A 15700-nucleotide genomic window follows, 5' to 3' on the forward strand; every position below is an offset into this window, starting at 1 on the left:
TCTACATTTATGGTAGGTACAAAACTGTACTATGTCCTTCAAGGATGCATCTGCAGTCATAACATATGGGTAGAATACCATAGCCAAACTGGGGGAGGAGGCACTAAGATAATGATGGTGTAGTTAAGATCCCTTGTAAAACTGCAGTTGCAAAGGGATCTGGAGTATAAAGGAAGGTTATAATGCTTGGCAAATGTATGCACGGAGCTCCAAGTAGCAGCTTCTAAAATGTCTTTGGTAGCCACTCCTCGTAGGAAAGCTGTAGTGGTGGCTGTAGCTCTTGTGGAGTGAGGCCTGATATTTTCAGGAGTTGTCTTTCCATGAAAAGAGTAACAGAATCGAATGCAATTTCCTATCCATTTTGAAATTGTCTGTTTGGAAATTGCTTTTCCTTGCACTCCTGTTGCATATGCTACCAGAAGCTGGTCAGTTTTTCTGCTGGTCTTAGTTCTGTCCAGATAGTAGCGCAGTTGTCTATGTACATCCAAGGTGTGTAGTAGTTTTTCCCCCCTGTTCTGTGGGTTAGGGAAGAACGTAGGTAAATGAATAGCTTGGTTCAAGGATACCCTGGATACCACCTTTGGCATGAAAGTAGGATTGGTTCTCAGAGACACTCTATCCTGGTGAAAGATAAGGAAAGGTTGCACTGCCATTAATGCCTGTAACTCGGATACCCTTCTTGCTGAAGTGATTGCTAGAAGGAAGGCAGTTTTCCAAGATAAGAACTGTAAGTCTGCTGATGCTGCTGGTTCAAAAGGGGGAAGTGTTAATTTTTCCAGCACAAAGTTGAGGTCCCATGCAGGCAGAGGTGGTTTCCTTGGGGGTTTTACATTTTTGATCCCTCTTAGAAATTGTCTGAGGAGAGGTTGAGAGAAGATAGGAGGATCCATGTTGTATTCTGCTGAAATTGCTGAAGCATGAATCTTAATGGAAGAATAGGACAGGCCATTGTGGAACAGTTCTGCCAAGTATTCTAGGATGTGTGCTAGGTTTGCTAGTGTGACATCTGTTCCCTTTGATGCACTCCAAATGAGGAATCTCTTCCATTTGGCTGAGTATGTCTTCCTTGTGGAGGGTCTTCGAGCCTCCAGGATAATGTCCTTGACCCTCTGAGATAAAACAGGTTGGTTTTGTTTTATGCAATTTTCCAGGCAGTTAGCTGCAGCGTTTTCAAGTTTGGATGCAGGTCTTGTAGTTGTTCTGCGTTAGAAGTAAAGGCCATAGAGGTAGAGGCCATGAGTTTGTCCGAGACATGCTTCTCAGTAGCGGGTACCAATGCTGCCTTGGCCAGTCTGGAGCTATCAGAATTACCTTTGGCTGTTCCTCCCTGATCTTCAATAGAACTTTGTACATCAATGGGAGAGGTGGAAAAGCATAAACTGTCAGGGCCTTCCAGCTGAAAGAAAGGGAGTCCACCCTCCAGGCTTGTGGGTGGTATTCTCTTGAGCAGAATTTCTTCAGTTGGTGGTTGAGTGGGGAGGCGAACAGGTCTATCTCTGGCATTCCCCATTTCTTTGTTATGGTTTTGAAGATGTCTGGATGCAGCATCCATTCGTGAGCATCCGTGGTAGTTCTGCTTAATCTGTCTGCTAGTGAATTCTCTTTTCCTGGTACGAATCTGGCCTGCAGATGAATGTTGAGAGGCAGGCCTAGGTTCCACAGATCCATTGCCATCCGGCATAGAGGGTAGGAATGCGTGCCTCCCTGTTTGTTGATGTACCACATGACTGTGGTATTGTCCGTCCTTAGCAGGTGTCCTTGCTGGAGGAATGATTTGAATGCCTCGATTGCATGTTTCACTGCCAGCATCTCCTTTAGGTTTATGTGTAGATTCAGCTGGTCTTGGGACCATAGGCCTTGGATACGCTTGTCTTCCATGTGTGCGCCCCAGCCTAGGTCTGAGGCATCCGTGGTGATGGTCTGCCTTGGTTGTGGTTTGTGGAAAGACAACCCTCTGTTGGTCTGGCAGGCCTGAGCCCACCACAGGAATTCTTTTTTCAGGCATGGAATGATTGGTATCATGGTTTCTAGACTGTGTCTGTGTTGAGACCATACATTCCTTAGGTACCATTGTAATTTTCTCATATGTAGCCTGGCATGTGGGATCAAGATTATGCAGGATGCCATGTAGCCCAGGGCCTGCAGGATTTTCCTTGCAGTAAGCTGAGTTTGTCTTGTCAATGTCATGAAGTAGACTGGCAGTTGCTTTTGTTTTTCTTCTGTGAGAAAAGCCATCTGAGTTATCGTGTCCAGTTCTGCACCCAAAAGTGTTATCCTTTGGGATGGCACTAGTCTTGATTTCTGTATGTTGACTGTGTATCCCAAGGCTTGCAGCAGTTGTATGACATAGGCCAAATCCTTTATTATTTTTGTCTTGTTGTCCGCTTGTATTAGGCAGTCGTCCAGGTATGGGTAGATTTGAATTCCCTGAAGCCTGCAATGTGCAATTACTGATGCCAGGCATTTCGTGAATACTCTGGGCACAGTAGATAAGCCAAAGGGCAATGCTGAGAATTGATAATGCTCTGATCCTGCAAGAAATCTGAGGTGTCTTCTGCAATCTGGTCGTATAGGGACGTGCAGGTATGCCTCCTTGAGATCTAGAGTCACCAGCCAAGACTCCTTGCCCAACATGGGAAGAAGTTGCTGTAGGGTCAGCATCTTGAATTTCGGTACAATGAGATATGTGTTCAGTGCGGACAAGTCGAGAATAGGCCTCCATCGAGTTTCTTTTCTTGGTACAAGGAATAGTCTGGAGTAAAATCCTTGGCCTTGTTCCATAGATGGTACCTTTTCTATTGCTCTATCTTTAGTAAGTTGATGATTTGTTTTCGAGCCTTTGACTTCTGGCTTGGTGGAAGGTTTGGCATTCCTCTTTTGGTAAAGTGTGGAAATGAAATCTGTAGCCTTTGTCTATTGTTTGCAAAGTCCATTTGTCTCCTGTAATGCAATGCCAGTTTTTTGAAAATAAAGCTAGCTTTCCGCCCAAGGGTGCTTCCAGTTGTTCCCTAGTAGGCGGAATCAGAGCCAAGTCATTGAGTCTGTCCTGTGGAAGTGGTTGCAGTCGTAGCTGTGGCGGTACTCCTCTGGTTGGCAGGTTGCCACTGACGGCCCCTGTAGGCACCCCTTGATTGACCTCTGCCTCTTGGGCGTCTATTTCTGCCTCTCTGTGTTCTGGAGGTGTCTGGAAAGGACCAATTCTTTGAAGGCCAATTTCTGCTGAACCTCGGAGGTTGGACCTGCAGAAAATCCTTGACTGTTTGCACAGATTTTGCTTTTTCTTCCACTTTCTTTAGGACCTCCTGTGCAGGGGAGCCAAATAAACTTTGTTTCTCCATAGGGGCATCTAGGAGTTTAGACTTAACAAGGTCTGGCAAGGCTTGCTCTTTTAGCCAGGCATGCCTTCGAATCACTGGTCCAGTCATAGCTGATCTAAATGAAGCCTCCAGTGCATCACAGCCACATTTTAAGAAATGATTACTGACCTGCTGAGAGTTGTGTACCAAATCCTGAAGGGACTTACGGTGGAAAGGTTCAGGAGAGGCAAGCTTTTTATTCAGCTGATCTAACAAAAATTCCTGGTACTGTTATCATGTGAAATTGACAGTTTAAAGCCCTGGCAGAAAGAGTAGCAGAAGTATAAACCTTTTTACCCCATCTCTCTAATGCTCTTGATTCTCTTTCAGAGGGTAGGGGGTTTTTGGCAGAGGCAGCTGCAACACCCTTAGGGCCCTGAGAAATGGTTTCTGGGTCTGCAGTGTGGGCCTTATACAAGTGGAAGTGAGAATCCGGGACCCTGTAATATCTGTCAGGTTTGGCAGGGGCCGGGGGAAGAGAATCAGGGGCAGAACTGGCATCATCAACAACTGATAGTACAGGTGGTATGGCTAAAGGCCTATTCTGTGGTAAGTGTAAAAAAGTCCTTAGCCTTTTCCTAGAATCAGAAAAATCCTGACCCTGCCATTGGAAGTGTTCCCTCAATTAATGTAGTTTCCCCAAATGAAAATTCTTCTGGGGGGGAGGCAGAAGGAATGGAGTCTTCTGCATCCGAATCCTCATAAGGTGAGTAAGGTCCTTCCTGATGGTCTGATAAATCTGATCCATCCGAGGAATAGTCAGAGGAGAGAAGTTCAGGGGGTTCAGTCCTAGGCCTTTTTTCAGGAGGGGGTTTTGAGGCCCTGTCTGGGTGAGGTTGGGATCCCCTGATCAGAGAAATAAGGTCCTCAGCAAGGCTGAGAATCTGAGAACTTGAGGAAGGTCTGTGGGGGGGAGCTTTTGTAGGTAAGGCCTTGGAAAGTTTAGCTGCTTTAGCCCTGGAGAAGGCCTTAATAGACATAGAAGCAGGGGGTCTAGCTGCCCCACGTGCAGGAGTAGAGATGTCCAACGGAATGGTGTCGGACAATTCTTGTGTGCCTGCTTCTTCGGTAGGAATTTCTGTAGCCGACTCAGCCGGGGCCTCTGTGGCCTCGGTTGTCGGAGGCATGCTTGCGGCCGATGGAAGAACCGTGGACTCTGTTTCAGCCGAAACCGAGACACTCGCGGTAGGCCTAACCGTGGTTTCAGCCGAAACCGCGGGCCGAGAGTGTTGGTCCTTTTTCTTGTGTTTTTTTGGCTAAATGTGTAGTCGGAGTCTCCGACGGCATTTTATATGCAAAAGCGGGACCAAAAAACTCTTCTGCAAACTCCGACCGACGTCTAAGAGTCCGTCGGTTGAAGGAAGCACAGGCTAAACAAGCTGATACGTCGTGGTCTGGGCCTAAGCAAGGAAGGCAGTAAGAGTGGAAATCCTTATGAGGTATTTGTTTCCCACAAGTTAAACAATTATTTACTTTGTCTGACATCGGCTGAGGCAAGAAAGAGTCCCCAACGGGGTACTTAGCTTTTTTAGAAGTCTTCGGTAGCTGAAATCTCTGGATCTGACCGACCGGCACTTGCGAACAGCTTCTGCTTCGGGCACCGCGCGGCAAGAAAGACTGAGGAAAATGGCGTCGGCTGATGCCTTTATACCCCAGGAGCTATGACGTCGGGTGAAGTGCGACATCAGCCGAGGCCAGACCCAGACTTTGGAATCCGGCCGACCGAGGGGCTGTCTGAGGCAGGACAACCCATATGTTATGACTGCAGATGCATCCTTGAAGGACATCCCTGAAAGAAAAGCAAATTACACTGATCTGAAGTGAAGTCACTTGGAGCTGTTGGATATACGTCTGAGTGTTTCTATGGAAAACGAGCTCTGACGGTCACATGTAAACAAGGGATTATGGGAGTGGGAAGAGCTTGAGCTCTGGATCTGTCCTTTAATTGTTGTCTCGTATTGGAGGTAGAACCCAAGACCTATCCATGATGAATAATGACACAGATAGCATCAGATCCTTTGCTTCTGATGACAGTTTCAATTCTTGTTCAGCCTTGGCCTTCTGATGTCTGTTTTTAGTTTCCTGATGATCTTTTTAAATTTTAATGTGTGTGGAACTCTTCAACAGGCAGACAGCAGAATCTTGACAGAGAGACAATGACCACATTATATGCAGGAATAGGCTAGAATGTATGCAAATGTTTCTGCTGAGTGAACCTCAAATTGTAAATGGGGGAAAAATGAAATCAGCAGTGCATTCGTAGCAGAATACAGACTCGCCAACATCTGCCTTAGAAAGGAAATCACATTTGAAGAATACTTATGAAGGGAAGGAGAGCTGGAATACAGCTAACAACTCACTCCAATGAGGCAAACTTCACTACACATAGCAACAGTTCTCAAACATATACAGTATTAAGGAAACAAAGACATGACCTTAACAACCACTTCTATTTCAATATGACAGAAATCCAAAAGAAAGTGAGAACATGACAAGACTCTGGAAACTGCTCTTTTTATAATGCCTGAGTGTTCTACATCAAAAAGTACAGCTGTGTAAAATCTTACTGCAACAGTAGATGTCCTCCTCTTCACTGTTGCAGTATTCTTTCCATAAGGGATCTCTTGCCATTGATATACTAGCCATGCAATGGGCTATCCTTGGTAGGAGATCCCTTATGTAAAGATTACTGTAACAATGACATGGAAGAATATATATGAATATATATATATATATATATATATATATATGTATGTATATATATATATATATATATATATATATATATATATATATATATATATATATATATATATATATATATTTCACCAGAAGCCAGAATTAACAAAAACATCAGGACTAAAACAACTGCATACCTCTTACTGGACAAACACAGTTGTTCTGAAAGCTTGAAACTATTTTGCTGCAATTTCTAAATCAGTCTCCTAAAAATAACATACTGCACTACCTCCGAGCGGTTTCCATCAGTGGACCAGACCTGCATTTCTTCTGCTGGTTTTGTGTGATCTCAGAAAGTTGCAACTATGAGGAAGAGGTGATGAAGAAGACAGCAGGCTCCATGCGTCACAAAGACACTCCCACGACAGTTATTAACAACGTACAAGTCACAGAATACAGACTTCCTACAGTAGGGGTACTGGCAGGTTAGCTATTTACACTTTCTACATTATGGAAATAAAAGCAAGCAAACTGCATCTACTATAAAAACAGTGAGACAAGATCTCTCTACAGGTATCATTAGTCTTGTACTGCCAAGCCGGAAGGATAAGACTTACTGTTCCATCTTCAAGTCTTAGTTTCAGCCACACATCTCCAGCTTTATAGTCTTTCAGGAGCTCTGCTGATTTCCACACTTCCTCAGCATCAGGGATCCAGACCCTGGCATACTGCATTGTAAAAAAAAAAAAAAAAAAAAAAATAAGTTAGGTATATTACATGAAACTTCAACTTTGGGTCAATCTGCCCAAGCTTTAAAAACTAGTCTAAGATGCAGTTTATATGAAAAAAAAAAACGTAACCGTGATTTCTCAGACTATGCTGTTTAAGAGTGAAATGACCAACAGATCTGGTATGTCAAAATGTAAGGACCAGTTTGGAAAAATTCTCTCATTCAGTTGTCTTTGGGCTGCTCTACCAGCATCAACATCAGTAAAACAAAATGTCAGTCCTTACATTTTCCCCAGCTGTTAAGCAGCTAGTCATAAAAAGAAAATATCACTTTGATCACTTTTGCACTTGTTATACAGATTCTCATGTAAATCTGAAGCATCACTTGGCATGAACACAATTAACAAAATCCTAAAGGAGTATGATCTCCAGGGTGAGAAGGGCAAGTGGAAGGGAAAACTCCCATAACAAGGGTGCTACCTATGAGATCCACTGTTAGGATCAGTCAGGTACCTTATGCAGTGGTAGTAGTAGTAACGTACTTGAACACACATGGGCAGCAGAAACTGATAAGACTGGCATCCTTACGCGTAGTAGAAATGAGGGAATATTTTATAATACAAATCTACTGAGCACTAATCTACCAAAATAAATTCCAGCCCTAGAACAGGTATTCTGCCTGCAATGTTTCATGAAAGTGACCTTCAGTGTTCAGGTGGGTGTAGCACAAATGTTATCGAGGGATATGTCAGAATATATTATATAAGTTTGTTAAGGCAGGTTCTCACTGGAAGTCAGCCATCCAAACAAAGGAAGATCTTTACAAAGGTGCTATAAAGACTGGCACATACTTAGTTAATTCTTTTAGTGGTTGAAACAGTTCAAAGAGCTGTGTCCTGAATTAAAAATGACTAAGTCAAAAGGTACCTCTGATTAAGTGCAAACAGGTATTCAGAACATCCAGAAAGCCCTCTGAAGGCATGGTATAATAGATTCATAGGCATGCAGTACAAGAGACCAAATGCCCCACTGTCTGGTTAAGTGGCTTGCTCAAGGGCACACAGGCAAATGTCAATGGAAAGATTCATACTCTGTAACCTTGGAACAGGAAGCAGCTCATTAACAAATCTGAACTCGAGCCGTCTAAGCTAACTGCCAACCTAATACAAGGAGACCATGAGATATGTTTCTTTTCTAATGACGGAGTGTCTTAAGATTGCTGAAATCCAGACTGTTCATAATGTACACTGGGATTCAGGGTAATTCACTAACCACCTCCCTGGGAAAGATCATAAAGCATTCAGTGAAAAATGTCAATTTTAATCAAAAATAGAAACAAAAATCTGCAAGGAGCATGCACACTCCACAACACACCTTTCTAAATATATTTTGAAACAATACAGCCCTAGGGATAAGGGGAACTTCCTTATCCAAGTTCTGTAACTCAAGAAAATCAAGTTGCACTACGTGATAAAAGATTTACAGCTGACTACGTTGTTTGCAAGGAAATGTACTACATGTATCTCTATGCGCACTTCTTTGGCAAACCAGACAATCTGTAAGTAACCCCGTGGCCATTTTTTCTTTACTCTTCAGGAATGAGTTTTGCAGTTAAACACTGCACTTCCTCTCTTCTAGTTGGTTTTAATTAAGGTAAGATATCTAGGATAGCTATGGGAGAGCAGGGAAGAGACTACGACGACAAGTACAGTGTTAAGAGGTGTGATGCTACAACAGTAGTGGAACTGAAGGAGTTACAAAACCAGATTAAGGAGTGACTGTCTCAGACTAGCACGTTTTGTTAAACATCTCGAGAGACATTTTATGGGACACTGCATGCAGACAAATCCATCTGGGACATGGAAAAGGAGACCAGGCTGGGAATCAGGAAAATCTCCTAATATTCTCTCTCTCTCACTCCACACAGTTGGGGCGGAAGTCACCCTGCTGATGACACTTTTCTCCCTACAGGAGGTACCGCTTAACAGTGTGGGTTCTGTTAGAGAGCCAGTTGGCTATCCAGCAGACTATATATGGTTTTATGTTAAGTTAGGAAAGTTTACCATGATAGCATCCTTTGAGATGATGTTAAGGGACTTTACGAGATGAGATTAAGCAACATGGACTGGCAGGCTATCAACGAGGACTTCAGCTGCCCTTTCAAAGAAACCATCTAGATTTAGTGGGTACAACTACCTTATACAAATCCAAATTGTTCTGGATCCAGGTTTCACAAGTCACTTATGCCACTGTTTAATCAGCTTGGTAATGATGTACTTCATGTATGTGTGCATGACGCTAGCAGGTCTACACTTTTCAGGGTGTGTTATGAGGCTGTCTGAGCACTAGTACCACTACGGCCATTATCTACACTTCAGGGATATAACCCCTAAAAATACTTGAACTGAAGAGGTTTAAGACCTAACACATACTAACAGACAAAGATGTTATCAGTTCCCAAGTATCTAGTACTTCTCGCTTTGGATACTATGGCCATAACCTGCTCAAAGGTGACTGTGGGGAAGGATGGCATTGTGTGTATGAGAGTGGGCATCTGGTTGGGCTAGAGTTGTGAATTAACATTGAATTGGTCTCCAAGAATACCAACAATAATTTTGGGATCACAATGAAAGGTTCCGTTGGAAACAAGTTTGGTACAATAACTGAAATTAGTTTCAAGATTTTTAATGTAACTGAAGAAAGTCTTGTGGATATCTTTAGAGGTGGTAGCAGTGTTGAGTTCAGATCTGCTTTTGCATTCCTTGAAGCTGCCTTTGGCTTTACTGATTAGTTTTAAGTCATTTTTACAATGAAAGGTTGTGATCTGTTGCAGGCAGTTTGAAATTACTTATTTGTTTGTGTTGTAAAGCTCGATTACATGGGGGATATTCCATATGGGTGTATTTCTGAACTTACCATTATTATTACGGTGGATGGGAACAGAATTCAGAGTATGCAACAGTTATCAGGTGATTAATTATTTGGAGTAGTCTGCAATTTACCATTAACAAGGTGGTCTATAAATAGGAGGAGATTTGTTTTGGACTAATCACAAAACTTAGTGTATTTTTTATCCCCACCGCCCAAGGTGTGTTTGAAGGGGGCAGGATAACTCTTATGTGGTCAGATTTTTACTAAGGGGTAGTACAGGAAGCGCAGAAGTTGGTAACGGAAAGTGGGATGTGAGTAATCTGATCAAGGTCATTAGTGTTAATAAAACTGAGGAATCTAAGCATGTTTGTTAGTTGTATCAGTATGGCAGTTTATGCTGGACAGTTAAAGTCACCCATAAGTGTATTTGGCTGGATGGAGAGTTTGTCAATCCGAAGGACAGCCAACATGCTTGCTGCAACAATGATGCCCAACATGAAAAGTTACACTGTACACAATACCTTTAATGTGCCACTCATTTAAAGTAAATGCAACACAGTATGCTGGGGAAGCATCAAAAGGTCATGCCTAAGGAAATAGTGCAGTTAGGCCCTTGGACACTGACAAAGTGATTACCAAGTGTAACCCATTCAGATATACATCACAAACATGCAAATGACCCTATCTCTTTCTCAGCTCTTTCCCAAGGACTCTATCCCTATCTACTAGGAACCAAAAGTAGTATGCTGATATAGATATACCCAATCTTACAAGTCCTGGTACACCAACAAGAAAATTAAGTAGCTGGGAAACCATGTCAAATGGTTCCTGATAGGAGAGAGCATAAGGTCATATATCCCAGTGCACATATTCCTATAAGTTGAAACAGTGATAACTTCCCCTAGATTAACATGTCTAACTGGATCTCTACAATGTGATTTATGCTTTCACTTTAACATGTAACACATTTTCTTTTCTGAAGTAATAAAAAAAACAACACAACTAATATGGAGATACTGAGGAAAAACTGTTCCCCGACCTTCACTAATATACTTTTGTTAGCTGTGGATCATACCTCTTTTGCAGAGGTTACAGCAGTTGATGGAAGCCCTACAGTCCACTCACAGTCAACCTGGAGGGAAGAAAGTCCTAGAGGAAACACTTGTTTGGAGAGGGACAGGTACAAACACTAAAGAAAATGTGGCAAACGACTTAGTTTGCAACATTTCAATGACAGAACTGGATGAACACGAGGTTAAAATATTGAGAAAGAGTTTAAGTTTTATACCCTCTGTGCAAGCGGATTTACCGGATACATTGGTTGAGTTAAGAATGTTTGCACGTAACATCACTTTGAAAATGTTGTATAATGTAAGTACTGATAATCATGCCAATACAGATGTTAGTGTGGACCTTTTAAAAAAAACGAGTGTTTTTACACCGGCTATGCCACCAAGTGTAGAAGTGTTTGTTAAAGCATGCAAGGACGATTTGCATGATGCTTTTAGGTCCAATCGCAGGGACAAAAGATTTTATAACATTACGCTGAGTAGGCTTCAAAATGACAGGGAGATAATTATTAAACCAGCGGACAAGGGGCACTTATCAGTAGTGATGGACAGGTCCTTTTACTTAGAATCTATGAATGCTTTGTTAGACTGTGCTACTACATATAAGGTGACTGATGTAACTGAAGTAACATTGCTGATTGAAAGTTACAATCGACAGATTGAGAATTGTTTTTTTGGAACATATAATACCTGAAAATTTATATAAATATTTTACTGTTGATATACCGGTTGCTCTTAGTTTTAATGGACTTTCAAAAGTCCATAAAAATAGACTAAGACCACCATTCAGACCCATTGTTTCAGGGGCTGGATGGATCACTGAGCCGGCGTCTATTTTTATGGAAAAACAATTAAGGCCTTTGATTTCCGAGTATGGTTCAATACTGAGAGACACTGAACATTTCTTGAAAGATTTCTAATGAAATAGGAATAAGTTATGTGAAGGAATTTTTGAAAAAAGAAGCTGTATTTACCATTTAATGTGCTTTTTACTTGAGTTGATATTAAAATTCAGTGTGTTTACTTTTGATACTAAATATTATCTACAAACATCAGGAGTGGCCATAGGGACCCCGATGGCTAATAGCTATGCTGATTTAGTAATGGCACAGTGGGAACAGTGTTTTATTATGATGAACAATAATGTTTTTCATGGGAATTTATTGTTCTGTCGACATTTTGTAGACCTGTTCTTTTTATGGAATGGTACTGAAGATAAGTTAAATGAAAATGTTGAATATTTAAATAACAGTACAGAGTTTCTGACGTTTGCAGTAAATAGTTCAACGACTAACATTGAATTCTTGGACGTGAATATAATAAAGGAAGTGGCATCAGGAAAGATATACACCAGACTATAGAGAAAAAAGTGCTATCAAAATAGTTATGTCCACCATACAAGCAGGTACCTACCCCACATTTTTAAGAACGTTGTGAAAAATCAGGCTGTACGAATGTCTAGATTGCAAGCAAGGGACCAGGTCTTTGAAAGTAGTTTGGTAACCCTGAGCAAGGAGTTTGCTAATAGAGGTTATCCTTTGAAAGAGATAGAGGACGCCTGTTTTACAGCTAAGGTCATGAGAGTTAATAAAGGGAAACCATATTTTTCTAGTCCCGTTGGAGGTGGTCCAACTCTTAAGAAAAGAACTGGTATTGTACAAACCTTGAATTATAATATGACATATTCGGTAGACACTAACTTAGTTAAGGACATACTGTATAGGAATGGTCATATCTTAGGTACAGATGATCAGGTTAATAGAATTGTGGGTAGTAGACCAAAGTTTGTATACAAGAATAAAAATTCACTTAGGACATGCTTTGTTTTACAGAAAGGATGAACCAGGTTCCATTAGTGACTCATGGAACGATGAGGTGCAATGACTGTGCATTCTGCCAATACATTGAGACAAACAGACTTTTTATCCATCCAATAACACGGAAACTATATAAATTTAAACCTATGGGGGATTGTCAAACCAAGGATGTGGTATATTTGGCCCACTGTGTATGCTGTGAAGCATTCTATGTTGGCAAGACCAACAGACGCTCGACAGAACATATTCGAGACCATCTTTATTGCTATAGGAGAAGGCAGGAACACAGTGTGCTAGTATTAAAGCTCTTGTGGAATATTTTACTTGGAATTTTACTTGCTTTCGTGCCTCCATAGTGTATTAGTGATTGGAACTTTTTGTTTTCTCTTGAATGGTTTGTGGTATTTGTTCCAACACTTTTAACAGCAGGGCTTTTTCTCTTATTACAATGTGATTTATGCTTTCAGTTTAACATGTAACAAATTTTATTTTCTGAAGTAATAAAAAAAAAACAACACAACTAACATGGAGATACTGAGAAAAACTGCTCCCTGACCTTAACTAATATACTTTTGCAGAGGTTACAGCAGTTGATGGAAGCCCTACAGTTCACTCACAGTCAACCTGGATTTGTCAAATTAATCTAACACATTTGCATGTAAAGGCATTGTAGATTAGCTCAGCCTGCTGAATGCAAACTGACATACTGCTCAGTGGGTCACAGTTCCACATAGGTCTTCTACTGACTCCTGTGAGAGAAAAAAAGCAGTGCCTCACAAAACTCTACGGAGTCTACTACTTGGGTTTCTTTCTGACTTCTAGGCAGAAAAGGAACTTTGGATAATTATATAAGCAAATCCCTGGTAATACAGTCATATCATCTACAAATACAGGAATGCGCCATGAAAAATTAGATGGCACACATGCCTGGTATGGCTATTGCCAATATCACTTAACTTGAAGTAACAGTTTCCACGCATGTTCCCAGTTAAAATATTTTCTGAACTATAGTGGAGAACATCAGCAATGAAAACTTCTTAAGTATAACCAGTTGGGATATGAAACCTATCAAGCTCAAAGATCATAAATAACTAAGCAGCTTCTCAAGCACTTTTTAATAGCAAAGAGTAATGCTGCACAAAATAACTTCTTAAAAAAGACCAAAAAAATAAACGCTTCTGAATGGATCACATTGAACACACTTTCATCACTACAAATTACTTCTTTACACGGTTTAAAATCATCCATATCTAAATTTCCCCAGCAAATGTTATGCGACTTAAATCACATGATTTCATAACCTTCCATTTTCTTCCAGCAAGAAACAGTTTTATTTTTATCATTCAGACCAATGCAAACTTTTAACTTCACTTGCCAGTATTCCATTTTAATTAATCTGCATCAAATCTCAGTTCACAATCTCTCACAAAATCAATTACACTAAATATAGAATTCTTACAAACATTAGAATTGATTACGTTTACATAATGCATTAAACATATCCTTTTATCAATTGCACAAACATCCTTATATTCTAGCATTTAACATCCCAGTCATCTTCCTTGCATAAAAAGGTTTCAAAAGTAAAACAGCCTGCAGCATAAACTATTAATTTAAATTTACAATCAATTCTACAAGCAAATTTTACTGTTATATTCCTTAACCTAATGTCCTTTAGTCCATGAGCATTATATTTATATTGATTACAACCACATCATTTAAACATTCCAACTTTACTATTTATGCGGTTACTACTCCATTTGGAAAATGTCTTTCGGACATCTACCTTTTTTTCTTAAAAAGGTGGGTTCTTTCCCCACTTTCTTAAAAATGTCTAGAAATTCCTCCAATTTTTTCCAGTTCCCTTGGACAACATTCATAATGCTTGCTGCATCCACTGAACTGTCCAATATCATAAATGTTTGAAATTTCTTATCAGGCCTACCACTCCTATTTTCAACCATTTCTTCTTTCACTGATTTGTAAACAATATGCATTTCTTGCTGCATTACCTCCTTATTCTTAGAAACTAGATTCAATGGATAATCTCACATTTATTGATTGTTTTGAAAAGGAAAGTGAAGTATTAAACATCTTCATTCAATCTACTCATTTTGACAAAATTACTTTTCACTATATTTTCTTTTAACTTAGGTGACTGCATACTATGAAAATTAAGTATCGTTATGAAGTTTTTTTTAATTTTCATTCTCAACATATATCTAAATATCTGTATTTTTTATTTATTTATTTATTTATTTATTTTACATTTGTTGACCAGGAAGGTCCGAGTGGATACATGTCCATTTTCAGCGGAGGCCCGGGGAGAAAAGCTTCAATATTGGCAAATAGGTATACAATATGTTGATAGAATACAGATTGTTCTCCTTAGTTAGTTTACGCAAAAAAGAGGAGACATTTTAAAGTATTTCAATACATTACTCCAAAATATATAAAAAAAGATACAATACACATAGTATAACAGACTTTTTCTCCTTTTAGATTGACCCTTAGGATAGTTATATCTGGTATTAGTATAGGAAGCAAAGACTAGAGATTTACATGGAAGAGGAGATAAGAGGGAAACAGATGCGAGAGAGGTAGAGGTTACATAGGTTAGACCTGGTAGGCAGGAGGAAAATCTGGTTTAGGTGGAGTCAGTCTGGGCTTATGCATTGGCAAAGCCAGTGTGTCTGGAGGTGGTGATTTAGCCTCTTTTTGAAGAGTTTTATGGAGGAAATGATGGTAAGGCTGGGTGGAAGGGAGTTCCATATTTTTCCGATTGCATTGGCAAAGAGAGCGTCACCCCATGAATTGTTGGATTTTACCGTTTGAGCTAGTAGCTTGTTTGAGGAGCGTAAACTATTGAGATTGTTGTAAGGTTTGATTAATTTTTTCAGTGCAGGGGTTTTGTCAGATTGTTTAAGAATTTTAAATGCTACTATGAGTTGGCTCTGCTGGAGAAGGTTAGGGAATTCGATCCAACACAGGTTTTGTAGGTTGCTACAATGATGGGTTCTGTAGGGCATGCCAGTTGCAAATCTGGCAATATGATTATAACAATGTGTTAGTTTATTTAATTCAGTTATGTTAAGATTTGTAAGAATAGGGGAGGCATATAGGAGGGTAGAGAGGAGATGGGAGCGGGCAGTGGCCATTTTTGCTATTTGGGTAAGAA

General features: G+C 40.4%; 1 protein-coding gene across 14 annotated transcripts in view; it reads right to left on the bottom strand.

Annotated features, from left to right (window-relative positions):
• The window catches only part of MYO5A (myosin VA), a 4204798-nt gene that overhangs the window by 3292932 nt on the left and 896166 nt on the right, over positions 1–15700 (bottom strand). For all 14 annotated transcript variants that reach the window (XM_044078829.1, XM_044078834.1, XM_044078828.1 and 11 more), the window contains exon 2: positions 6653–6763. In XM_044078829.1, coding sequence (XP_043934764.1) covers positions 6653–6763 — 111 coding nt within the window. The remainder of the gene's footprint in view (positions 1–6652; positions 6764–15700) is intronic.

The sequence above is a fragment of the Protopterus annectens genome, chromosome 7.part1, assembly GCF_019279795.1.
Source record: "Protopterus annectens isolate FY-2018-M chromosome 7.part1, PAN1.0, whole genome shotgun sequence".
NCBI lineage: Eukaryota > Metazoa > Chordata > Ceratodontiformes > Protopteridae > Protopterus > Protopterus annectens.